General features: G+C 41.9%; 1 protein-coding gene across 1 annotated transcript; it reads left to right on the top strand.

Annotated features, from left to right (window-relative positions):
* Positions 1–7,746: 7,746 nt before the first annotated feature.
* LOC141983769 (T-cell surface antigen CD2-like) lies at positions 7,747–26,677 on the top strand. The gene is given in 5 exon segments (XM_074946790.1): positions 7,747–7,866; positions 13,443–13,751; positions 18,797–19,057; positions 24,360–24,479; positions 26,510–26,677. Coding segments are annotated over 5 exon segments (771 nt in total). The 5' UTR covers positions 7,747–7,793; the 3' UTR covers positions 26,518–26,677.
* The last annotated feature ends 466 nt before the right edge of the window (positions 26,678–27,143 follow it).

Raw genomic sequence — 27,143 nt, 5'->3', positions numbered from 1 at the left:
CTCATTTGGGCCTCCTTCCTTTATGGTCACCACCCATTTCCTCCCCCAGCTGGGCTTCATCTTCATTTGGACCTGGCCTGCCTTCCACCTGCAACCAGCTGCCTTACTTGAACCCACCTCCAGTTACCCTTTTAATGTATATATCCCATCATAGCCCTGATTCAGGAAAGCATCCCCATTCAGAAAAGGCACTTTAAGAATAGAGGATTAAAATTAAACATGTGCTTAAGTATTTACCTGAGTTGGGGCTATCGTTTACATCTCAGAAGTGGTTTAGTACAAAGATGTGGGTTAATTCCTATTTTAGCCAAACCAGTTTCTATTTCCAGAGTCTTCAGCCACCCTACTTATACATAACATGGCAGTATAAAGAGTTATTTCTAAAATATCAGCTCATCAGTGCTATGTGTTTTTTTTTCCTCTTAAATTTGTGGTAAGCTATTTTATTTATAGAAATTTACTTAGTAAATAATGTGAATGACTAGTATTAGGTTCGTCATATTAGCTTTTTCAATCTAAGATACTGTTTCTTAGAATTAATCCTTTGAGCATAACAAAAATCAACTGAGATATTTAAGGTTATATGCTATTCTTTGGGTTCAATACAATGTAATGTTGACAATAATTAAGTAATAATAATGCCTATTTTCCCACTACCTGTTATTTTTACTAAGTAGTATGCTACTCAGTAGGCATTTTTTACATTTAAATTAGTTGGTTCACAACTCTCTCGAGACTAATCTTTAAAAAGTAATATTCAGTTTTTCCCCACAAGCAACAGTGAAGAAACACTGCCCTCTTCTGTCAAAGAGTAATACATCTTTTTTTAAAAAAAATTGGATCTTTAAAGAGCAGAACTAGGGTGAAATAAATTGAAATGAATACTGACCCATATGGACAAACAACACTTCTTCATGGGGTATTGTTTTCAACAAGCAAATTCTTTCTACACTGTTACCTGTTTCCAAACACTTTTTTCTATTTTGACTATAAAAAGACTTAATCTTTTTTGAACTGCATTTAGATCAGTTACAAGCTACCTGTGACATTCTGTCTTGTTAAAACGTGCACCTAATCCTTCAGTGACTTACATACGAATACCTTCACCCACAACATTAGTCTCATGGGACCAATACTGAGTAATTACCAGTGTACCTTTTTATGGTATGTCCTGGCACTATTAGTTATTGTATTTTTATTGGTCTAATGAAGGGATCGACAACCTTTGGCGTGCGGCCCACCTGGGTAAGCCCCCTGGCAGGACGGGGCGATTTGTTTATCTGCCGCATCCGCAGGTTCGGCCGATCGCAGCTCCTACTGGCCTCGGTTCGCTACTCCAGGCTAATGGGGGCTACAGGAAGCAGCGCGGGCCAAGGGATGTGCTGGCCACCACTTCCCACAGCACCCATTGGCCTGGAGCGGCAAACCACGGCCAGTGGAAGCTGCGATCGGCCAAACCTATGGACGCGGCAGGTAAACAAACCGGCCCGGACAGCCCGGGGCTTACCCTGGCAGGCCGCGTGCCAAAGGTTGCCGATCCCTATTCTAATGTTTGATATGTATATTTAGAAACTGCAAACATACTGTCATCACCATTTCTGCACTTTTGCCCATTGTCACAATCCCCAAATTTTGCATAATAGTTATTTGGTGATGGAGAAATTCTGAAAACCATTTTTAAACCCACCAAAGTTAACCCACATCACTGACTTTGGATCCACTTTAGTGTGAAAATAAAAAAAAAGGGGGGGTAACAAATATAGGTGCTCCATAAAATGCAAATACACAAATTTCAAACAATTTGAACGTATTTGTGAATGTTTCACCTATCACTAGCCTGAATATTGTCTATGCAAATTGTGTCCCTATCATAATTAGGTCCACATCTTTAAAGGCAGAACTTAAAAAAATTTGTAACTGCAACAACAATCACCAAACAGAAAGACTGCAACTCAGTTTTCAAATTTTAGTATAAATTGAAATTCTGCTCAGGTTCCTGAATGCGGCCTAAGTTTCAGACAAGGCTGAACAGATGAGTTTTCAGGAAGAAACCATGCAAAACTGGTAGATTCCGATGGTTTTGACTAAAAAATTGGATGAAGTTTGCTTTCAATTTTGGGGTTTATTTGCACGAGATATTCAGACCTAAACTCAGGACATTTTGAGCCCAGCACAAAACAGGAAGTTAAAGAACAGGAAATGAGAGAATTTCCCTTCCTGCATTTATTCTCAAAACAGCTGTGCAAAATCTGTAGTTTGGCTTCTCATGAGCCCCATGAATACAGATTGAAGACATTCACACAGCTCTATTGAGAATAAGTGTAGGACAAAGACTTCCCCCACCCCCATCCCTTGATGTTCTAAAAGGGTAATGGGTCTGAATCTATATCTATCACAGGATTTTGTACAAGCATCTATCATCATCATAATTACTAAGCTCCCCTTCCCTTCATGGCAGTTAATTAGATGGGTGTTTTACAGGCCATAGGGAACTTCCTGGATTCTCAGTACTAGGGATTGGCAAATTGGATCTCAAACTTATTGATGTTTGCCTATCACTAATCTTGACCAGCCTGGACTTCATTCAGAGCATTGACCTCATGTGAGTTTTATACAATGCGACTACTGCCCAAATTGTGGCCGACTCCTGAGGGGGTAATCAAAGATACCAGTCTGTTAAGTGAAGGGGATGAATAGGTGCATTTCCCCTGAAAGGGTGCTCTAACAGGCACGGGCAGAGGCATGACCTGGCATTACTCCTTACACATACACTCTCAGAGACAGACCACCTGCCTAAGGGAGATCAGCAGTAAATGTGCTTTCTCCATGAGCCTGTGATCTTCAAAGGTATTTTGCCTCCTGAGACACATTACCCCCCTGAATTTTAACTGAGGTCGGATGACTTTGTGCCAGACCAAAGCAAGGCTATGGATTAAAGAAAAACACACCAAAGCCCCACTTCAGATCCTGCTGAGATCTACCCGATACTCCCTTCTGCAAACTAGCCTGATGATTTAAAAAGCAGGAAAGGTTAATGATAAGTATGTGCAGAAGATTTTAACCCTTTTGAAATATAATGGAAATAATGAGGATTGCAATACTCACTCAAATGTTATAATGCCCTATAAATCCTTTGTATAGTATAATATACTCTGTCTAATCTGGAAGATATTTCTAAAATGGTAACATTTTAATTTAGTGAATTATGTAGAACAATATGCTCCAAGGATACATTTGGACCAAAAAAGACTAGAGGAGAAAGGCAAAAACTGAAATATGGGAATGTGTACTGTGGGTTGGGAGAAAACGAAGAACTGTTGTCAAGGTTCCTTCCCCACTCTCAACTCTAGGGTACAGATGAAAACCTCCTAAGCTTACTTTTACCAGCTTAGGTTGAAACTTCCCCAAGGTACAAACTATTTTACCTTTTGCCTTTGGACTTTCACTGCTACCACCAAACGTCTAACCGGGTTTATTTTATTAGGAAAGAGCCCGTTTGGAAACATCTTTCCCCCCAAAATCCTCCCCAAAACCTTGCACCCCCTTTCCTGGGGAAGGTTTGATAAAAATCCTCCCCAATTTGCTTATGTGACCACAGACCCAAACCCTTGGATCTTAAGAACAATGAAAAAAGCATTCAGTTTCTTAAAAGAAGAATTTTAATAGAAGAAAAAGTAAGAAGAATCACCTCTGTAAAATCAGGATGCTAAATCCCTTACAGGGTAATTAGATTCAAAACACAGAGAATCCCTCTAGGCAAAACCTTAAGTTACAAAAAGGCACAAAGACAGGAATATCCATTCTATTCAGCACAGCTTATTTTCTCAGCCATTTAAACAAACAGAATCTAATGCATATCTAGCTAGATTACTTACTAAGTTTTAAGACTCCATTCCTGTTCTGTCCCTGGCCAAAAGAATCACACAGACAGACCCAGACCCTTTGTTTCTTCCCCCCCTCCAGCTTTGAAAGTATCTTGTCTCCTCATTGGTCATTGTGGTCAGGTGCCAGTGAGGTTATCCTAGCCTCTTAACCCTTTACAGGGTTTACCCTCTGGCCAGGACTGTAAATTAGGTAGTCATTTTATTGATGTCATTTTTTTTATAATTATGTTCCATCTAGGATTGTAATGAACGCTAGTAATCAGTAACGGTAGGAATGGATTTGAACTAGCCAGAAGACATTTGCATATTATCCGCATAACAAGGAAAATTAAGATTGAAGTAATAATAGAAGAGGGGAGTCAGAGCTGCTTATAAATACAGAAAAAGCATGAGGCTCACCCCACCTGGGAAACAGTGCGGAGATCTGAGAGAACCAGGTGGCCTGGGGTGAATTTTTAATATTCTAATCAGGAACTATTGATTAAGAAATGAACTAAACCCAGGGAATTCTATTCCTGATTGTCTTCCAGAGGTAGAAACCCCTAGAAAGTTTGTTCATTTAGTCAGTTGCAACAGGAGAAGAGATTATGCCCTGGACAGTCTGCTCACAGAGCCCATTGTAGTCTTCAGTGAAGTGGTGTCTCAAGTATAATGCTTAAAGCATGATTCAAAGTAATATCGAGGGTACACAGTGAGCCCCTTCCTAGCTCAGAGAGAGTGACTGGAGTAGATAATTATCCAATGTAACATAAGCAGCAAGAACATTAAAGCAGATTTATGAAAAAAGTTGCAAATCAGAGAGAATGACCCTGGCTACATTTTATACTGTAGTGGTGCCATGAGTTTGGTACAGCTATGGTTGTAGAAAATTTCATTTTTGGGTATGCAAGGTATTGTGAAGTTACCGCATCATCAACATATGCAGTGGAAGAATTTGACATGGTGAAGAATTATGACCTAATGTAAGTAACCGCTACCATTAATAATTTATACTTAGGCATAGGGCAGGCTTGTCTGCCAAGGCTATGGTGACCAATTAGTTAAGAGCCATTATACTTGCCTGGAAGCTATCAATATATAATGCTCACCTACAATTGATTTCATTGGACTACTCATGTGAGTACAGCTGCCCACATGCTTAAGTGTTTTCAGGATCTGGTGGCTAGACATCAGCCTTTTGCTAATTAGTTGATATGAGTGAATAATGTTAGCCAAGAACAGTCCAATTTTGCCCTTTCTTTTTTCCAAGAATTGCCATAAACAGGCTTATTTTTCTACAATTTATATTTTTGGGGCAAAGACTGTTTTTGTAAGCATTTGAGCTAGGCACTATACAACAAGGTTCTCCTCTGACTGGAATCTTTCTGATATTAACTCACCCACCTTGTCTCTCTGAAACCTTTGAGAGCAGACATAATACCAATATTAATGTATCTGTTAGGCACATTTGCTGAATAATTTCTGGAAATAATTCTTGGTCTGCGGATTATTATAGACAGATTGTAGCAAATATTTGATATTCAGAAATGTTGATCCATTTTGAGTTGATACCGACACTATGTTATGTTTTTTGTTCTCTGATTGGCTGAGGGTGTTTTCCAGTCAGAATACTTTCGTAGATTCAAAATTAAAGTTCTGCAAAAAAAAATGTCAATGTTTGCTTAACATTTGCTCCTTCCCTCCAACATTCCTGCCCATAGACTCATTAACAAGTATATTCTCAAAAAGCAAGCACACACACAAAAAGGAGTTAACAGACTCAAAGTAAATTTGTTTAAAAAATTAAACAATGTAGCCACACACTTTTCTTGCAATATTCACCCAGCTGTACTACTCAATCCCAGAATGTGTGAGATGGTTCTTATTATGTTAAAAGAATCTCCTTACAGGACATTAAAAATGCAGCACTCTAAAATGCAAAATAAAACAAATGGCATATTGAATTGTTTGCAAGCAATTCAGAATGTTTATTACTGAAAAGTTAATATTTCTGTAATCAAAATAGAAAAGGAGTACTTGTGGCACCTTAGAGACTAACCAATTTATTTGAGCATAAGCTTTCATGAGCGTGAGCTGTAGCTTGCGAAAGCTTATGCTCAAATAAATTGGTTAGTCTCTAAGGTGCCACAAGTACTCCTTTTCTTTTTGCGAATACAGACTAACACGGCTGTATTCTGAAACCTGTAATCAAAATCTATCCTAATTTGCCAAGATGTCAGTGCAGAAAAGACACTGTGCATTCTAGGTGTCCAATACTGCATATGCTTTTCCTAAGATCTAACATTCCGTTCTCTTTAATTTTCATCATACTCCAAGTCTTTGCTTTCTCCCTTTCCCTGCCTCCTATAGAAATCAGTTTTGAAAAGCTAGCATAACTATGGATATAACAGGCACCTTGTTTTGTTTGATGCTCATAGAAACTGAAACTAATTGTTGTTGGTTTCTTCTTCGCATATTTGGTTTCTATTCTTCATGTATTTACTGAGACATTTAATCCTTACCCTCAGGAAAATAAACAGAAACAAGCAGGTGATCAGAATGGTATTCAGAATAAATAGTACATAAAAAACAAGCAAATGCATATGCAAACCCTGGCAAGTTTACTTCACAGGTGGAAGAGAGTATTAATGCCATTCTATTACTTTTGAAAATTTTAGTCATTTATAAAAAGCACTTAAGTGATTTAAGAGCCTGCAATCCATTAACTTTTAATTGGAAGCTGGTTTCCAAGTTACTAAAGCACTTTTGGATTTTTTACCCAATATCAATGAAAGAATGTCACATATAAAAGCACAGATTGGGAAGAACTGGGAAGCAGGGGGGAAAAAAACCAAAAACAAACAAAAAACCTACCAATGTTCCTGATGAGAATGTTTCAAAGAAATTGTTCAAGTTTTCTTTTCCTCTCCACCATTCGTAGTGATTTCCAGGGAAGTACAGAAGCAGGTGAGGGCTCTGTGTGATTTTTTTGGATGCCTGAACTACATGTGAATCAATAGCAGGCAATATCAGATTTTTCTTTTCCATGACAGGCATTCTTTTTGTTTAATATACAATTCTGCTGAGATTGATACATGATGAAACTAGTAGAGGGTCAGAAAGTTTCTTAAATAAGTATTGACCAAGGTTATTTAAAGAGGAATAAGTCCACTACCTCAATACAGCAAAAAGCACTTACGCTTTATCTCACCTGATCTAGACCCAGATCTGAGCCCTGATACATTTGCAGCAAAAGCTCAGCTGAAGCCTCATGACCCAGCCAGGCTCTATGGTCTTAGAATCCTCTACAGAGTCCAGCAATTAACCTCTCCCTAGGGCTGACTGCATGACAGTTATGTAGCCATCAAACTTAATTCTGGTCCCCTGGTGCACAGTTGCTAACTTTACTCCCCACCCTGGTGCAGATGGATGACACCAGTAAAGGCAATGCATCCCTGATGACCCAATAGGCTTTTCTGAGTGACAATTAGTAGAAAACAGCCTGGGTCCAGCAGCATGGAAACCTTCCTCATTGCAACTTCATAAGGGCAGTCAGCTGAAGAGAACAGCAGCCCAGCTGGATGAAACTCCACCTTAGACAATGAAGGATCAGGGATAAAGGCAAAGTCTAACACACGCTCCTCAACGCTGCCTGCTGCTGAGGTATTATCTGCTAGTCCTAGAACCCCAAGCGCTGTTGCCCCGGGGGGAAGTGGGCAGGTACCCCGGGGCTCGCGACAGCGGCTGGAGCCCCGGGCCCTTTACATCGCGGGCCGGACAGCTTGGAAGGGCTGCCTGGGGAAAACTGACCCCCCCCCAGCCCCGCCCCCTTCGCGCCCGAGGCCCCGCCCACAGCGAAAGGCGGCTGATCGTCCTGGAACTTCATCTCACTGGCCAGGAGTTTTCTTCCCGCAGGGGCAGTTTGCAGCTATGATTTTGAAAATGAATTTTAGGGGGATTTCTCTAGCTGAGTGCTTGGTGGTTTTATTCTCCTGTGTAAAAGGTGAGTTTACACCGGCTGTTTGCTGTTTCAGGCTGGCTTTGCTTAAAAGGGCACGGAAAGCGTTTAAAACTGTGGTAGATTGTTAATACTCATTCCTTGAGCCTAGACAAGGGTGATGGCGATCTTAACAGGGTGCTGGTTAGGCCCATTTGTGCCACAATGATAATTGACTCAGTGACCCAGTTCCAATAGGGCTATAATTTTCAAGGTGCATGGGACCTATAACTGCATTGTCCCAGTTTCACCCAGTTATGAGAATTTGGGGTGGTGTCCACACTGTGCATTGTAAGCCTGTCCCCTGACTCAGTTATAGTTGAGGAGCAAGTTATTACCAGTATGTTTTAAATTATTCCTTTAATAGTGCTTTTCATATAGAAATGTGAAAGCACAATTAAAGGTGACTGATCCCATCTCTGCCACACATCATCTACTTAAAGCTAAATAGGGTAGCTTGGGGCAGGATGGATGATCTGATAAAAAATGCTTGGATCTTACTTAAATATCATGGGCCACATTCTTCCCTGGTTTAACGCTACTAAAATCAGAGATGAATCTGGCCTCTTGTGTCTAGGAGCATTATTGCTGTTGCCACAGCAAGTGCAGTACAAATAAACAAATCATTTAAAGAGTGTTACACAGCCCTCTGAACTGTAGCTAGCCCTTATGAAGCTGCAAAGAGCAGATATTTGGGAAACTGGCAATGGGACCTTTAGAGTAAAATCCTGGCCCTGATCCTTAGCCATTGACTTTAATAGAGCCAGGATTTCACCCTAAAACTCTTAGGGCTTGATCCTGCAAAGTTGTCAGCACTCAGTCCCCAGTCCAGGCAAAGTGCTTAAATACATGCTTCACTTAAGGATGTGAGTAGTCCCACTGACTTCAAAAGAACTATTCACGTGCTTAGATTGAAGCATGTACTCAAATGCTTTGCTATTGGGGGCACAGTGTTCAGCTCCTTGTAGGATCGAACCCTCATTGTTAAGCACATGGCCTCACTTTTCCCATTGGTAAAATGGAGATAACAATATCTACCATCCTTTGCAAAGTGCTTTAAGATCTCTTGGCTATTATTATTTTATTTAGCTTTCAGTCTGGGGGAACCCACAACCAGAGTTTGCTATTATAATATTTATAATAATACTTTGTAAACGGTTTTAGTTTCAAGTTAACAATCCTTTATCTAACACGTATTAATACAGGTAAGTGTCAGCATGGAGTTTTTCCTACTGCCCTCAATGAAGCTGTTGCATTTTTTTTGTAACCCTATTCAAGAGCAACTTCACTGTGCATCATGTAGACCCATTGCTCTTTTCTAGTAACAAACATTTTATTAAAGGGAAACAGAACTGTTGACTGTGCAAGTGTTTTTTGCACAGGAATATTAACAGAAAGGGTGATAAATAAATAGTCATATAGTAGGGTGGGGTCAGTCTAGGTTGTAAATTACATTAAGTACATACATGTTGGTATTATTTCTAGTTATAGCAATTATTTTTTAAAACTTTGATCTAAAAACTAAGTTGTGATTTTGGCTTATAGATTAGAACAAGTAGTAGTGGATTCAGTACACAAGAACCATTCATGAATGACAGGAATAAATCCAACAGTAGATCATTTATGATGGCTGTTTAATGTTTTCTGTATACAAGGACTAGATAAATAAGGGATATATTCTTGCTATGGACTTAAAACAGACTCTTGATTTCCTTGAATGGCTCTATTTATTTAAAATGTTTGAAACTTTAAAAGTGACTATTTCTTTTCTCAGATGGGTAAAGTACTATCAGTGCAGCTCCTTTTAGTTCACTGCACATGAATCATCCCATCCTCTTTGCGACTGCAACTGATCAGTTTGTAGCTAAATTCAATTGGCACTATCAAAAAATGTTGTTTCATTGTCTATACAGAGGACTTAATGTTTGTTTGTTTGGGAGGCTCAGACTTCTGTTCCAATTATTTGGGAGACCAAGTAAACTTTGAAAGACCTTTCAGGATTGTCTGTCAATTGGAATACTATTGAGCTTTCCTTCCTCAGGATTTTGATCAACTTTTCCCTCATCTACACATGCAAAATATAAATGATAGAATATGCAATACAAATAATAATGAATAGTAATAACTCTAACTATCTGGGAGTAATTCTGAGGAGTAGCAAGTATCTGAATTACATTTTTTTTCTTTGTCAAAAATGCTGCAGGTTTTACAAAGGGCTTTGTTGCTCCTGTTAACACTTATTGGGAGAAGGAATATTATTAAAATAGTTACACTTCCAAGAGTGAGTGATTTCAGAATGTTCCATTAGAAATGGATTTTAGTAAGGCGTTTGATACTGTGCCACACAGGGAATTATTAGTTAAATTGGAAAAGATAGGGATCTATATGAAAATTGAAAGGTGGATAAGGAATTGGTTAACAGGGAGACTACAGCAGGTCATACTGAAAGGTGAACTATCAGGCTGGAGGGAGGTTACCAGTGGAGTTCCTCAGGGATCGGTTTTGGGACCAGTCTTATTTAATCTTTTTATTGCTGACCTCGGCACAAAGAGTGGGAGTGTGCTAATAAAGTTTGCGGATGATACAAAGCTGGGAGGTATTGCCAATTTAGAGAGAGACCAGGATATCATACAAGAAGATCTGGATTACCTTGTGAACTGGAGTAATAGTAATAGGATGAAATTTAATAGTGAGAAGTGTAAGGTCATGCATTTTGGGATTAATAACAAGAATTTTAGTTATAAGCTGGGGATGCATCAATTAGAAGTAATGAAGGAGGAGAAGGACCTTGGAGTATTGGTTGATCACAGGATGACTGTGAGCCGCCAATGTGATGTGGCGGTGAAAAAAGCTAATGCAGTCTTGGATGCATCAGGCCAGGTATTTCCAGTAGAGATAAGGAGGTTTTAGTACCGTTATATAAGGCACTGGTGAGACCTCATCTGGAATACTGTGTGCAGTTCTGGTCTCCCATATTTAAGAAGGATGAATTCAAACTGGAACAGGTACAGAGAAGGGCTACTAGGATGATCCGAGGAACGGAAAACCTGTCTTATGAAAGGAGACTCAAGAAGCTTGGCTTGTTTAGCCTAACCAAAAGAAGGTTGAGGGGAGATATGATTGCTCTCTATAAATATATCAGAGGGATAAATACCAGAGAGGGAGAGGAATTATTTAAACTCAGTACCAATGTGGACACAAGAACAAATGGATATAAACTGGTCATTGGGAAGTTTAGACTAGAAATTAGACGAAGGTTTCTAACCATCAGAGGAGTGAAGTTTTGGAATAGCCTTCCAAGGGAAGCACTGGGGGCAAAAGACCTATCTGGCTTTAAGATTAAACTCGATAAGTTTATGGAGGAGATGGTATGATTGGATAACCTGATTTTGGCAATTAATTGATCTTTAAATATTCATGGTAAATTGGCCCAATGGCCTGTGATAGGATGTTAGATGGGGTGGGATCTGAGTTACTACAGAGAATTCTTTCCTGGGTATCTGGCGGGTGAATCTTGCCCATATGCTCAGGGTTCAGCTGATCTCCATATTTGGGGTCAGGAAGGAATTTCCTCCAGGGCAGATTGGAAAAGGCCCTGAAGGTTGTTCGCCTTCTTCTGTAGCATGGGAAACAGGTCACTTGCTGGAGGATTCTCTGCTCCTTGAAGTCTTTAAACCACAATTTGAGGACTTCAATAGCTCAGACATATGTGAGAGGTTTATCGCAGGAGTGGGTGGGTGAGATTCTGTGGCCTGCATTGTGCAGGAGGTCAGACTAGATGATCATAATGGTCCCTTCTGACCTTAATATCTATGAATCTATGAAATGCCGAATGCTTTTTAAGAAACTTGATAGCTCAATAATAGCTTCCCTTTGTGCTGGTGGATGCACTACATGAAACTCTTCATCCTCTCGAAGGCTCTACTGGGCTGTCCCTTTCACATTTCTCTAATTATTTTGCTGCCCAAGCATGATAGTCTATTTTTTTTTATTTGACTCCAATATTACTATTACACAAAACAGCAATTAGTTTTCAGTTTTCCTTGCTGTGATGTATTTTATCATATCCTAGATCTAATGAAAACTTTATAATAAAGGATTATATATTATAATAGAAGATTTATAAACATAGTTTCTCTCTATGGGGAAAAGAACTTACACTGTGTAAAAATAATTCAGCGTAGTTCACCATGCCTACCAGTATAGCTTTATCCCATATATAGAGGGGAATTAATTTCGCAAATGGAAGATTGAATAATCCCTGGTTATGAATGAAAGTTTTGCTGTTAATGAATTTATTTTATTTAAAATTTACAAGCATGTATTTAACCTGTCTTATAGTTTCAGTATTATTTATCAACTTGCTTATTCAGTACGGACTAAGAATCTACACAAATGTTTTGTGTGGAGTCAGCTTCTCATTTGAAGTCACCTTCAGGCAAAATCTGTGCTCTAAAAACCCAATCTGCTATTACTCTTCAGAGGCTGTGATTTTTAGATTTAGATTCCATTTGAGATAAATGGGCATGAGTTCTTGTGACAGAACATACCATGGGAAGATAAATGCTGCTTTATACGTAACAACATGAATAAGGCTAAACAGCCTGTACCTTTCTTAGTAATACCAATATTTAGCCCTTATGTGACACCTAACATCTTCAAGTGCTGAACAACCACTTGCAGTAGCACCCTTGTGAACTGGGTATTATCCGTTTTGCACAAAAGTAACTGAAGTCAAAAGTGACTTGAAAAGGGAAAAACCTGCCTTTGGGCCTGTGTTTATCAGGTGATAGTACCCATGAAATAGAGCTCTTGGAGGGAGGGAGTGTATCTTGTGGTCACAGCAGTGCGGAAGGCAGGACCTCTGGGTCTTACTCCCATCTCCTGTCACTCACTCACTCACTGTGTGACCTCAGGCAAGTTGCTTAAGCCAAAATTTTGAAAAGCGACTAAGGATTTTCAGTGTTCAACTCAGACACATTAAAGGAGGCTGATTTTTCGGAAATCGCTGAGCAACTGGTCTTTAACCTGTCTCATGTTTAAATTAAGGCATTCAAGATCAATGGTCACTTGAAAAGTTTGGCCACAGGTTTGAATCATCAGAAGTATTTTGAGTAATTTTGGCTGCCTCAGCTGGGGGTGCCCATCTTGAGGCATATACAATACAGCCTGATTTGCAGAGGAAATGTGCCCTCACAAGCCTTATTGACTTGGAGCAGCAGGTGCTGAGCGCCTTTGAAAACCAGGCCCAAGGGGTCTTAAAATGACCACCCCCAAAACCAAGGCATCCCTAAGTGCACTTCTGAAAACTTGGCCCTTAACTTCTCTGTGTTCAGAATTAAAATGCAGGGTTGGGAGGCTTAACTAACTAATGTTTGGGAGCTGCTTTGAGGGCCTGAGATGAAGCAGCTATATAAATGCCCACCCTTATTTATGAGGAGTTGTTTGGGAAATAAGGGCAAAGTGGGGCATTTAACTTTGTGAACAAGTTATTTAATGCTGCAGTGTCTACTCATAACTCTCATCCATAGATGCTTTGGACGGACACTAATCGGGCTGTATTGTTCTTCCCCTATTTGAAGGTTCTGCAAACGAAGCCCATAAAGCGTATGGTGTTCTGGGTGCTTCTGTTTTCTTGAACGTTCCTGACTTCAAAGTGGAAAAGCAACATGAAATAGCATGGCTCAAAAATGCATCATTCCTCGTGAAAGTCAAAAATTCTACAGTGAAATATTACAGAGAAAGGAAAAAGGAAAAGTATATGATGTTCCTTAATGGAACCCTGGAAATAGACCGCCTGGTGGAAGAGGACAGGGGAAATTACGTAGTGACCGTGTACAATGACAAGGGACAGCTGCAAGTGAAGAAGAGCTTAAATCTGAGCTTTCAGGGTGAGTCACCTTCCACATCCTTCCCACCATAGCTGGATGAGTCCCAGTCTCTCCTTCTGCTGAATGGGTCTCCATCCTGTTTCCTTGTGGTCTCTAACTTTGCTGCGTGGGCTCCTTTTCACTGAAGGGCTAGCTCTTCTGCGTCTATTCCCTTTCTCTGTTCTTGGATGGGTTCCTCCTTTTCCTCTCTTGCCAGGTGAGTCTCCCTGTTTCCTTCTTTCCCTCTGTTCAGTCCCTCTGCTGTCTGATTTCTTCTCTCTCACATCAGCCACGAACTCTGCCAGGCAAACAGATCTGCACCGGTATCTATGAACAACGGAAGAAGTTAGCTCAGGTTACACTGAGCCTTTGTTTTGCTACTCAAAATATCCAGGAATCCAGGTGTTTATATATACTTTTGGGAGGGATGGAAGGCTGGGGTCTAACTTGGGGCGGGCGGGGGGAGAAAGGTGGTAGGACCCTTCCAAGCTCCTCCCACAAATTAATAATCCACTTGAGGCATCAAATTGAGATGCCACTCATGATGGATTGTGGAGATGTTTGAACAGTTTGCACGCTCTGCTGGGCTCACCTCCCCTAACTGGGGTTCAAATATACCCATGGACTCCGCTAGGCTCCTTAAAGCTTGTGTTCTCCTCCATAACACACACATTTTGGAGCCCAAAAAGACCACTCAGGAGAGTGCTGGTACGCATGCTGCTGCCCAATTCAAGCCCTGATTTCACAACAGACGGTGAAACCTTTCTTAAGCATCCATTCAAGGGACTGATACCTCTAGGTTGTGTGACCAGTGGGATGTGGAGCAGAACTGTGCTCTATACATTTGGAATACTTAAGCAGCCTCCTAAAACAGGAGGCTGCTGAAAAAAGCCTGAGATCTTGCACAAATTTCTGTAACATGAAGATTTTCCTTCTACAGTACTTTGTTCTCATGCCTTGCTTTTGAGCCTACCAGCTTGCTTGCATGTTTACATCCTGCATTAATGTTGAACTGCTGCATCTGAAGCCTGACAATTAGTAAATGATTCAGTAACTGACCCCCTATTTATTTGTAATTAACTGGGTCTCCTGTTTACTATTCACCTGTTCCATCCCTTATAAGCAGGGTGGGTTTGAATTTTTTTGTATTTAGAATTTCTGACATTTTGAATTTAAAAAAAAAAAAAGGAAATGTTTGAATTTTTTTTCATGTTTATTGACCAATTATTACAGCTGATTGGAATCTTCTGGATGTCAAGATTTTGATGACATTTAAAAAGCTTTAAAGAAAAGTGAGCAGAATTTAAAAAATTACTATGACATTCATTCCTGATTTTCTACTAACTTGACTTATAAGCTGAAGGGAAAAAATGCAGATATCTTTAATGTGTTAAAAGTTTTTCTTTATCTGGTAATTGCTATTTAGATGGAGGTGACCAGTGACAACTCAGACGTCTTTGACATCATGAATGACAAACTCTCCTGCTAGACGTTCTTGTGTATGAATACGTGTTAGGATATTATAATTGCAAAAAGAGGCCATGATCCTGCAAGTACTTAAGCACATGCACCACTTTGCTCTTGGGAGTAGCCCCAAAGCTTTCTGTGGCTAATGTCAAAAACTAATGAGGGAAGTCTGGCACCCTAGGCTCTCCCACAAGTGTGGCCCCCTTTGACCACTTTCCCGACTTGTTGCCTCGCCACAGAGACAACTGGCTACCCAAGAGCCATCTGCAGAGCTGGTGGGGAGCTCCACCCTTTCAAATTGTGTGTGGACACCTGCTACCACTGCCCCAGCAAAGCCCTGAAGGGGTGACCACTCTCAAATCAACACTCCCTGAGTTATTGTCACAGGCTGCCTGCTGACTCAGGGAGGCATCAGTATATCTGTTATACTTGGGTCACGTTTTTCAAGATTTACTGGTTAAGGCATTGGATTGGGGTAGAATTTCTAGCTCAGCCAATGGCTTCCTCTATGACCTTGGTCAAGTGACTGAAGGTACCCTGTGCCTCAGTTGCCCAACTGTGAAATGGGTATGTAGCTCTTAGGAGTGTTGAGAGGATAAAATCCATTAGTGATGTGAGGTGCAGCGATAAGATGGCCATTAGGGTCAGATAGATAGCATAATTATTTTTTTTTTAAGTAGAAGCTTAGTTTCTGGCATCATCATGTCAATCTAGGAATCAGGAGCCTAGGCATCTGTCCATAGTGTCTAGACTGTTTCAAGACTGGATGTCTTTCTGAAATATATGCTTGTGCTTGCTCAAACAGAACTTATGGACTTGATGCAGAAATTACTGGGTGAAATTCTATGGCCTGTGTTATACAGGAGGTCAGATTAGATGATCCCTATGGTCCCTTCTGGCCCTAAAATCTATTAATAGTGTTTATCCAACCCTGAGCAATTACTTGAGTGTTAGCAAGACAAGGGCCATACTTTGCATATACACTGTATTCAATAGGTGGATTACAGCGTTTGCTAGGTAGTTAGTGTTCTAGTTGAAGTGCGGCACTCTGAAAAATGACTGGCTGTAAATTAGCATTTAGGGCTTCCAGCCTTTTTGCAATGACTGATTGAATTTGCTCAGTGTAAAAGTAAAAAGTTGATTCTCCTCCCCTCCCACCCTCCGCAACTGATGTGCCTGCAACTTCAACCTGGACTCGGAGTCAGGGTAGGCTCTTTCTGGTTCGTGAACCATTGCCAGTACTAGAGATTCCGTAAGGGGAGCTCCAGAACCAATTCACTGTGCATAATAGGAAACAGAAACCAGCTTATTCATAGCTTCATTGCCTCCGTAGTGCTAAGACGATTTCTAGTCTAGTCTATGTTCTTATACTGCAGTCATCACTGTCGTATATGGACACGTTTCAGCAGTGCATTAAGCAACGTGATGGAGACCTGAGCAATCCACTTATACCATCATAGCTATGGCAGGCAGGGATGTAATTGTTTTGTTTGTTTGTTTTTACTGACATAGCTTTTCTAGTTTTTCTGGTGCCTAAAACTGAATGCAGAGTTGCAGATGCAGTCATGCCAGAGCTGCATAGAAGGAGACTATTGTCTCTTTGCTCTATGATGTAAAGCCTTCATGTAATTTCCCCCTCCCCCACCTCATACCTCCCATGCCAACTCCTCCCTGTATCACATAGCGTCTTTCCCATAGTAACTGCAATGTGTGTTTGCTTACATTGGACTGATGGCCTCCTGTATGGAAGACAGCAAATACTGCGATCTCCCTACATCCCAACTAACCACCTTAGTGTTCACACCTCAACTGCTATAAGAGGGCCTCATCCTCCCTGATTGAACTAACCTCGTTATCCCTAGCCTGATTCTTGCTTGCATATTTATACCTGTCTCTGGAAATTTCCACTACGTGCATCCGACGAAGTGGGTCTTCACCCACGAAAGCTTATGCTCCAATACGTCTGTTAGTCTATAAGGTGCCACAGGACTCTTTGCCACTTTTACAGATCCAGACTAACTTGGCTACCCCTCTGATACTTGACACCTTAGTGTCTGAGAGCCTGCATAGTATCTGAGGTATTTGTGGGTGGAGATAGAGCAGCAGTTGATGTTTTGCCCTCCTTGGCTCTTCCCCCTGCTCTGAGCTCTGTTTCCCACACACAGATCTAGGTGGGAGGTGTTACATCTTTGAACAAGGTAAGATAGCTACAGCTCTGGGTCCTCTCCCTAGTTGCTAATGAGCAGCCACCGCAGCTAGTGCCAACTCTGCTCTGGAAACAGAGAAGGAGGTGGTCAGTGGAGCCTGCAAGTTGACTCCAGGCTCTGTATGGATGGAATAGCATTCCTGAATCCATGTGCCCCTGAGAGCAGTGTTGTGGGGAGGGTTTGCAGGATCCCCTAACTCCTCCTACCAGATAGGATGATGCAGCAAAAATTTTGCAGGGGGAAACTGGTAGTTTGCTCCTCCCTTCGGCCATGCCTGAGGGGGTTCTCCATGAACTAGAGCAGTGATATTCAGACCTCAGTGGTTCAGGAGCCAAATTAGTGACCAACATCACCCAAAAGAGCCACAGTAGTGTGAATTCCTTGTTTCATTTACTATAGTACTATTCATATTCAAACAGTATGATGGGAAATATATATTGTGTGTATGTGTATATATATATATTATTCTCGCAGCAAATAAGGTAGTGCAAGTTGATAATTGGTTAATAACACAGTAAAAGCATCTTGATTGGTTAATAATTAAACCACTCAGTGTTTTAATATCACGTGCTGCAAGGAGCTGCAGGAAATACATTAAAGAACCTTTTGCAGCTCCTGAGCCACAGTCTACTGAGGTTATGTCTACACTGGCACTTTTGTTAAAACTTTTGTGGCTCATGGGTATGAACCTACCCCCAATGTCCACACGTTGTTAAAAGGTTTGCCAGCGCGGCATCATCTGGAGCTGCTCTCCTGGCAACGAAGCTACCACCCCTCATGGGGGGGGGGTATTTTGTCACCAGGAGAGCTCTCTCCTGGCAATAAAGGGTGGCTATACAGCGCACCTTACAACAGCATGACTGCAGCGGCACGGCCACGCCATTGTAAGGTGCACAATGTAAACACAGCCTGAGCTAGAATGGTGTGGCCCCTTGTGTTTCAAAACTGAATAGAACAAAGGGACTGGGATTCTCTCTCTAAATAAACAATGAAATGTTATCTCGAAGAAAAACTCTACGGATCTGTAGGGAGGGAACAGAGAGGAAAGTGATAATGAGTCATAAAGGTATTAAGCTTTTCATAAAAAAACAAGAATGCAGACCAGTGTTGTGCTGGCCTTTTCTTTGTTGTTGTCCCGTCACATCCCCCCTCGGGTCTAATTTGCGGTTTGCTCTCAGACATTGCTACTTTCCCACTTTCTCTTTCACTGAATATATATGTTTCAGTTTAATTTGCCCCAGATCCTTTCACAGGATCATTTTGTTATGTTCTGCCCATGCCTCTAAAATCCTTCTAACTTCCTTTGTATTATTCTGTGGATTTTGCCAGTTCTAATAATGAACTTTTTAAAATTAGAAAGCTTCACAGACTACCTCTTGTATTCTCTTTCAGAAATTGTCTCTAAACCAGAAATCAAATGGATATGTTCACAAAAATGAATAAAGGTGACATGTGAGGTGAATCAGAAGGATAAACCTGCTTTGCATTTGCTTCAAAGTAAAACAAGGCTCCTTGCAAATGAGCCCAAATATGCAAATGGAATATGGAAGATTGAATATCAACCCAAGAACACAATCCTTGCTGCAAAGTTCCAATGTGAAGTTAAAAATGATGTTAGCAAGAAAACTGATGATCAGGAAATCATATGTTCAGGTATAAAGTCTATATTGTGAAAAGGTGTCCTAATCACAGCCCACAAACAGTCACAAACATACACTTGTCTCCAGGGTGCTGATTCTAAAACCAGTGTCAGCCCAATAAAATAACTGAGGGAATTGACATGCAATAGGTTTTATGCAGTACTACACAGCAGGAAGCAAAAAACAAACCTCTTTTTTTTCAGTTGTTGTTCTTTATTATTTCTACAGCACCAACAGTATCCATTGCACTGCACAGACAATTACAACTTCAGGGGTCATTTTAGTTGGATAGAATAAAATTACCCAAGTTGAAAATTGGTCAGGACGTCTCTTAACACCCTACACTGCCAAAGAATGGGCCTGATTCTTCTCTCTTAATCCCGATTTACACTGTACACCTATATGACTCCATTGACGTCAATGGAATTGCTCTTGATTTACACCAGTGTAAGGCTATGACTACAGTACAGGTGCTGCAGTGGCATAGCTGTAGCGCTGCAGCTGTGCCACTGTAGCGTAATGGTGTAGATGTTTCCTACAGTGCCTGAAGGGTTTTTTCCATCACTATATTTAATCCATCTCTCTGAAAGGCAGCCGTGAGGTTGACAAAAGAATTTTTCCATCGACCTAGACGCGTCTACACTGGGGGTTAGGTCGACTTAACTATGGTGCTTAAGGCACAAAATTTTTCATGAGCCCGAGCAACATATTTAGGTCAATCTAATTTTTAAAAAGTTAGGTTGCCCCAGCTATGTCGCTCAGAGGATTTAACCCCCACTGTAGACAGCGCTAGGTTGACGGAAGAATTCTTCCATCGACCGAGCTATCCTGGCCGATGGGAGAACGCTTCCCGTCAGTGTAGGTAGTGCTCACAGTGCTGCAGCTGTGCCGCTGTTGTGTTTCAAGTGTGGACAAGCCCCAGGTGACAGGAGAATTAGATGCAAAGAAGTCTTGATCTTTTCTACCCTTGTATCTACAAAGTCAGGGGTGCCACACTGGCAGATGGATTCTTTTGATAAAAAAAAGTGGATGTCCTGATGGTGCTATTTAACATGTGCATATAAAGCATGGACTTCCTTTACAGTGAGCTTTTGGGAAATTAGCCATGTTTTAGGAGTTGATCATCTTAAATGAGCAATCAAGTAAGTTAGGCCTCGGGGTAGATTTTCTTAAAGGAAAAAAGGTTTTACAAAACTTGCTGTTCATAGAAATGTTTTCATGAAACTTTAGGGGGGAAAAGTCACTAGAAATTTATTTGTTTGAACTGAAACAGTGTCCTGCAGTGTTGGAGAGGCAAGCCCAGCCACATTAGGCTAGTGTGCAATCAGTGAAACACACCTGAAACTGAGCAGTCTTTTCTTTAATTTTCCATCTTTGGTAAAATGCAAGAAGTCAACAACTTAAAAATTAATCAGGGCTCTAAAATCCTTTTGCTTTTAATAATCTCAAGTGTCAATAGAAAAATTGTTAAAAACTTAATTTCATTACCTATGTATTTTTAGTCCTTTAAAAGTAATATCTGAACAGCTTTGATGGCTTCCCACCTCTGGTAAAGTCCTGTGGCCTGTGTTATTTAGGAAGTCAGACTAGATAATCATAATGGTCCCTGCTTGCTTTATAGTCTATGGATCTCCATCTATGCAATTAACTCTCACATGTTCCCTTTGACGTGTTAATCTGAGCATCTGGCACCTTCAGACACCAAGCAGTTTAACAGTAACATAAGTAAAATTGACAATCAGGTGGTAGAAACCTACATATTTACTACAAGGGGAACAGTGCTGCAGGTTTTACTCCTATAGTTTTGCCAGAGTCATAGCTGCAGAACTGGGCATTTACAGCTATTACAAAAGAATTATATAGTCTAAATTAGAGATCCCAAATGTTAAATCATCACTATTTAATATCTGTTGACCAGTGACTCTGCACTACATTCCGTATAGTATACAGTTGAAGAGATGGAGTCAAATTCTTTATGGAATTAACTGTGTTGGCTTCAGTGAAGTTACGCAAGCAGAGAGTTTGGCCAGTTGACAATACCCCACTGAGTTTATAATCTAGATCAGTGGTCCCAAAACTTTTCAGGGTCATGCCCCGCTTTACCCCAGATGCTGCAGTGAGAAGTGCCACTGAAAGCATGCAAATAAATAAAACCAGTCAGCTTTCAAAGGGGGTGAGAAAAGAATCCTACAGTGTGGGGCTCTTTGGAGTGAAAGGGTGATTGTCTGCCCCCTTCAGATGAGTGGCAGGGCCATGGCCCACCCATGTAGCACCAGGCCCAGCCTGATCTGAGTATGAGTGGTGGCAGCTCTGCCAGCTCCTGGAGCGATGGAAGCAGCGAGAGGCTCTGCCAGTGTGGAGCAGAGGCTAGCAAAAGTGGGAGAGAGGTGACTCTTCCCACTGCCTTCAGGAGAAAAGGAGGCTGCTCCTAGGCACTTAAGGGAGAAAGGGCAGGAGATGGCTTCTCCCCAGGTGCAGTGGGCTCTCTCTGGATTGGCCCTGGTGGACAGTGGTGGGTGGTTATTGAACCGGGGCAGAGTATCCCTGTTAGCAGGAACGGGGCAGGGGTGCTACCACAGCAGGTCCAGGCTTATCCACCTTCCTGGAGAACAGAAGCTGAATGTTGGCAGGGAAGTGTGTGAGAGATGTGCTGTGGTGTCGGTGCAAGACTCACTGCTCTGGCGCATGTTCTCCCAGCAGCAGCTGGGCGAGCTACCCCAGGACAGCCAAGGCTGCTTCTTCCACAACTGCAATGGTTTCCTCTTCTGCTACATCCTAGACTATATGCAGGACCTGCTGTTGATGCTACCCCAGCAGTTTCCTGAGTGCAGCCACCTGCAAGGGGAGGCCAAGTACTTCCAGCTGCCTGAGATGGCACGCCCTCTGGCACAGAGCCGGGGCCAACTGATGGGAGATTCACCCTGCACCGCAATGGCTCCCTCTGCACTGAGCAGCCCTTGCCCCTGCTTAGTGATCTGGAGCCATCTGAAGGTGGGGGCACTGCCTCAGCCCCATCCCCCACCTCCAGCGACATACACGAAAACCTGCCCCGCCCACTTATGCAGGAGAAGGGAAGTTCCATCTCCACCCCCGCTCCCCTCACTTGCCCCAGGGCCAGGTCATTGCTCATCCACCATAAGTTGGGGCACATCCAATTTTTCACTCCTAGCTGTATTACCACCTCAGACAGCGTGGTGGCAGCCTGAAACAGCCAGAGGAGTGCAAGTGCAGATATAAGACTCAAGAAACAGTTCTCAGAGGTAGCCAGAGATAACCCTATTAAATCGACACACAAGCATGGGGAGGGTGATCCAAAGATGGAGTCACCACAAGGCAGTGTAGAGTTGCTGTTTCTTACTGACACGTTCATTTGGGTATATTAAATACTTGGAGCTTATTGCATGAAGTTCATTCTTTCATCACTCAGGGCCAATCCTCACTGGGTGTAAACTGACAATAATAATAATAATTAATAATTAATACCTAGCACTGGTATAGGGCTATTCATCCGTAGATCTCATAGCACTTTACAAAGGAGGTCAGTGTCATTGTGTAGTTTCATTATCTTCAGTGGAGCTGTGTTGATTTACATCAGCTGAGGATCTGGCCCTTGGTGTTTTCTTGTGTCTTGGCTGCTGAACTCTGTCAGATATCGGGGGCTGGGTAGTTTGGGGTACTGTGGGGCCCTGGAGAAAAAGTAGCTAGTCTGTGATATTTTTTTCTGTAGCATCAACAGCTAACAAAAGCATTTGTCACTGTGGTCTTGAAGAAATATATAGCACAGGTGTCATATCAAAAAACCAAGAGCCCCTTCCTGCACCCCAAACACCTCATTCCCAGCCCCACTCCAGAGCCTGCACTGCCAGGCCAGAGTCCTGACCCACTCCTGCACCCCAACCCCCTGCCCCAGCCCTGAGCCGCCCCCCCCCACAACTGGGAGCCCCTTCCTACACCCCAAACCCCTCATCACTGGCCCCAGCCCAGAGTCCTGACCTGCTCTGGCACCCCAACACCCTGCCCAGAGCCCCCTCCCACACCCTGAACCCCCTCAGTCCCAGCCCCAGCCCCACCCTGCAGCCCTCACATCCATGCCCGAGCCCCACTACACTGGGTCCATGCCCCAGCCTACACTCCAAACCCCACATCCCCAGCTCCGTTGGGTCACTGGCATCAAAAAATTTCTTCAAGTGGGTTGTCAGAAAAAAAGTTTGGAAACCACTGGCCTAGCTGACAGATCACTGGACTAAGACACTGTAGACTTGTAATCTATTCCCAGCTCTGCCACTGGCCTGCTAGGGGACTTTGGGCAAGTCGCTTCACCGCCCCATGACTCAGTTTTCCCATCAGTAAAATGGGGATAATGATACTGACCTACTGAGATCTACGGATGAAAAGTAACATATAAGAGCTTAGTATTATTCCACTCTTGAATGCATACAATCAAACAGACATTCCAGATGCACAGGGGCATTCCCAAAGAAATGTGGTGCTGGATGGGGGAAGTGGAGATATAAGCAAGCCTATTTGGATAAAATAAGTAACAACCCAATCAACCTTCACCCTTAGATCAAAACAAAAAAACTGGTTTGTGGTTACATAAAGTCTGGTTAGTTTTTCTGTTTCTTCACTATTGTTAAGTCTTATATAGCTCCTGTTCTGAGGTCCAGCCAAGGCTAGAAGAGCAAGCGCTGAAATACCATGAAACAAGCTGTTCACACAGTATTTCCGGCCCAGTAGGAAGCACTCCTGAAAAAGTCTGTTTTTTGTCAGACTCTGAGCCCTACTTTTGCCCAGTCAAAGCATTTTGAAAGTCCCTAAAGGGCCAGAAGGGCATTCAGATCTTTGTGTGCCAATCTAGAACATGACTTTTGAGGTTTGACCATCACTAGCAGCAAGTTGACACCTATTGTTGCTTAGGCAAGACACCTTGGTACTCCTGTGAATGCAGCCTCAAACTTTCCCTAGAACTTTCATCAAACAAAGTGCATCCCACACACATTTCATAGCGATGTTCCATAAAAACTTAGCAGGAAGCCAAATTCTCTGTGACCATAAACTAGTGGTTTAACTTTGTGCCTCAATTACCCCTCTGTAAAATGAGGATGATAATACTGAACATTATCTCAGAGGGGTGTTCTGAGTCTTAATTTGTTTGTGAAAATGCTTTGAGATGCTGGGACAAAAGATGCTATAACACTACAAGGTTTTCATATCATCATCACTATCCATGTTATAAGCTTCACATGTGTACATTCTCCAGATCACTGGGACCAAATTCCAGACTTTGCATTGGAGTTTTCTTCTCTCTGAGCTAGGGCCGCTGGACAGTGTTCTCATCGGGAGCATTGCAGGAGGTGCAGTTGTCTTTATCATCTTTTTGGCTCTGCTGATTTACTGTATCAGGAAGAAGAGAGCAGAAAGATATGAAGAACAGAGTAAGCACTTGAAATTTTCATGTTGTTGTCTGACCACTTAAGATCTAGTTTTCCACAAACTGCTCAGAGATAGAGAGAGAGAAAAAACTGAGTTTTGTCACACTGAAATTCTACACCTCAATTGGCAGTTTTAATCTTGGTTACTGATGGTTGTTTTTAACAAGACAGTGCTATTTTCAAGGACTATTATTTACCAGTGAGGGGAGAACAGACCATCCAAAAGCTTGTCTCAGAGAAGCATCCATGATTATTTGAACATCCTTCATCTACATGTAAGCTTGAGACTCTCACCAACACACTTTCTCATTATATATATAGTTAAATAAATAAAGGCAACCAACATCACCAATTGCATTTGAAATGTAGGCATGCCTAGAGAGTGATTTGGGGTGCTTCTATTTTTTTGGATATGCAGCCTGAGACACTGTAAACAGAACAGATTTTCAGAAAGTACAGAGCATAAGAGAGGTTTTGTTGTTATTTATTTATCCTCTAAAAATCAGGCCCCGTTAAAATGTCTCAACTTGGGCACCTGAACATAGAGGTATGCAAAAATCACTAGTAATTTTTGAAAATTTAGACTGAGTTTTAGTTTTGGTGGTCACAGAAAAAGAAAAGGTATGTAATGAGATAAATCTAATTCAAGAATACAACAGAGGTACTGGCTATAAATAATTAACAATGAAATCATCATTACAGGAAAATCATATTAGGGTGAACAGGGTTTAACTAAGTCCTACATGTTCATGAGATGTTTTCCTGGTGTGACTGGCTTGACCAGCAACAGGGAGGACCATAAATCTCTCAGTAGCCTTTCCTTGGTATATATCCAGTCCGACCTCGCAGACCTGAGAGGTTTGGATAGTTCAGCAACTGAACCAAACCCAAACTCCAGGCCTCTTAGGCTTATCTTCATGAGAAAACTAAGACATGTTAGAACATGACCTTGAGGAGTCATGAACATAAGAACGGCCATACTGGGTCAGACTAATGGTCCATCTAGCCGAATATTTTGTCTTCCAACAGTGGCCAATGCCAGGTGCTTGAGGGGAAATGAACAGAATAAGCAATCAAGTGATCCCCCCAGAATAAGCAATCAAGTGCTCTTTCCCTGCGTCTGGCAAACAGTTTGTTTTAGTTACCATGTTTCTTTAACTTTGTGCCCTAGCAGTGAGTGTAGACAGGGACAGTTGTCTTTAACATCTTGCCAGCTGGTCATGGGTAACCTTACTGAAAGCAAAGATTTACCCATGATCCATTGACACAATGTTAAAACTGACTTGTCCTTGTCCTCACTGAATGTTAAGGTGCATTTAATTCTGTTAATTACCATCAAAGTAATTAGGTCCTTTAGAATGGTTCAATAGGAGTTTAGGATCAGTTCAGTATCTGAGCCAGTGGGTCACTCAGTCCCTAAATCAAATCGTACATGGTCACTGGCCTTTCAGAAATGGTAATAAAATGGCCAAAGACCATTAGTCTGCTTCATCTATGTGAATTACATTTAGTATGGGTAAAAAGTACAAGACTGATTGCCCTTGTGTGCGGAGTCCTCTATTTGCCTGCAGAGGAATTGCATGGACAGCAGCAGGGCAAACTTCTTTTACGCTGCCCCCTGCTGATGTGTCTCAACCTGGTCTTCAAGGGGTCACTTCCAAAGATGAGAGAGGAATTCAGTCTCCTTGGCTTATTTCCTACTTGCTGGTAAGCTGTTATAGCTGTCCAGCAGAGCAGGCTCACTGAGATAGAGTATTTCAGTCAGTTCCATACCCTCCTAGGAGCACTGTGACCCCTGCCAGCCAACAGACAGGCCATAGAAGTAGTAGATGGCAAATTCAGGTTTTATTATTTCATTGAAATAAACAGGGTCCCCAACACCATACCACTTAAACCATGCAAGCATTTGACTGCTTGCCAGTGTCCAAACCTTCTTCCCTAGGTAGTAGTTGTTCACCATAAATAACAATGCCACATTCCTTTTTGACTAATTTTTTTCTTATTGTCCTTCTGTTTATTTCCAAAATATCCAGATAACTAAAAGGCACTAGCTTCTGCGTGATACCTTTGCTTTCTCAATCTCCAGTTCACGCTCCCCAGAAGTAGCCACGTCAGCAGCAGAGACCGCCTGCACAGTCTCAAACTGAGTACCGGGCAGTGCCCCCTTGGCCCAGGCCACGTTTCCAAGGCTGAAGTTTCCAAGCCACATGAAAGAGAGAGACCGTAAGCATTTATCCTGGAGGAACAGAACCTGTCCCATTACCTGCTCTGGTGGGACCCACCACAAAAATAACCTTGCAAATAGCCAGCAATCCTCCAGACTGGCTGCCTTTGTTGTGGAAGATCATGATCTATACTGAATGAGTGATGAAAAGGTTCGTCAATGGAGACACGAGGAGATCAAAGGTCATTACCTTGGCCATTTTCTCCAAGTGGCTCTATGCTAATGTGGGGCATTTAGTCCTGAAATGTGCTTCCTTTTTGCTTCATTTGGTTGTACCTCTCCTTGCCATTTTCTGGTCTAACTTTTTTTTTTTTTTGGTGGGGGGTTGGGGGGCGAAGGCCCTAAGACTCTATTTAGATGACTTTCATCACGTCTCTTTCTTTCTCCCTATACCTGCAGTCCCACACAAACTCGCCTCTAGTTGTTGCAGCCAGTCATTTGAT

The sequence above is a fragment of the Natator depressus genome, chromosome 1, assembly GCF_965152275.1.
Source record: "Natator depressus isolate rNatDep1 chromosome 1, rNatDep2.hap1, whole genome shotgun sequence".
Lineage (NCBI taxonomy): Eukaryota > Metazoa > Chordata > Testudines > Cheloniidae > Natator > Natator depressus.
Note: the sequence above shows the minus strand (reverse complement) of the source record. Positions and strands in the feature narration are given on the sequence as shown.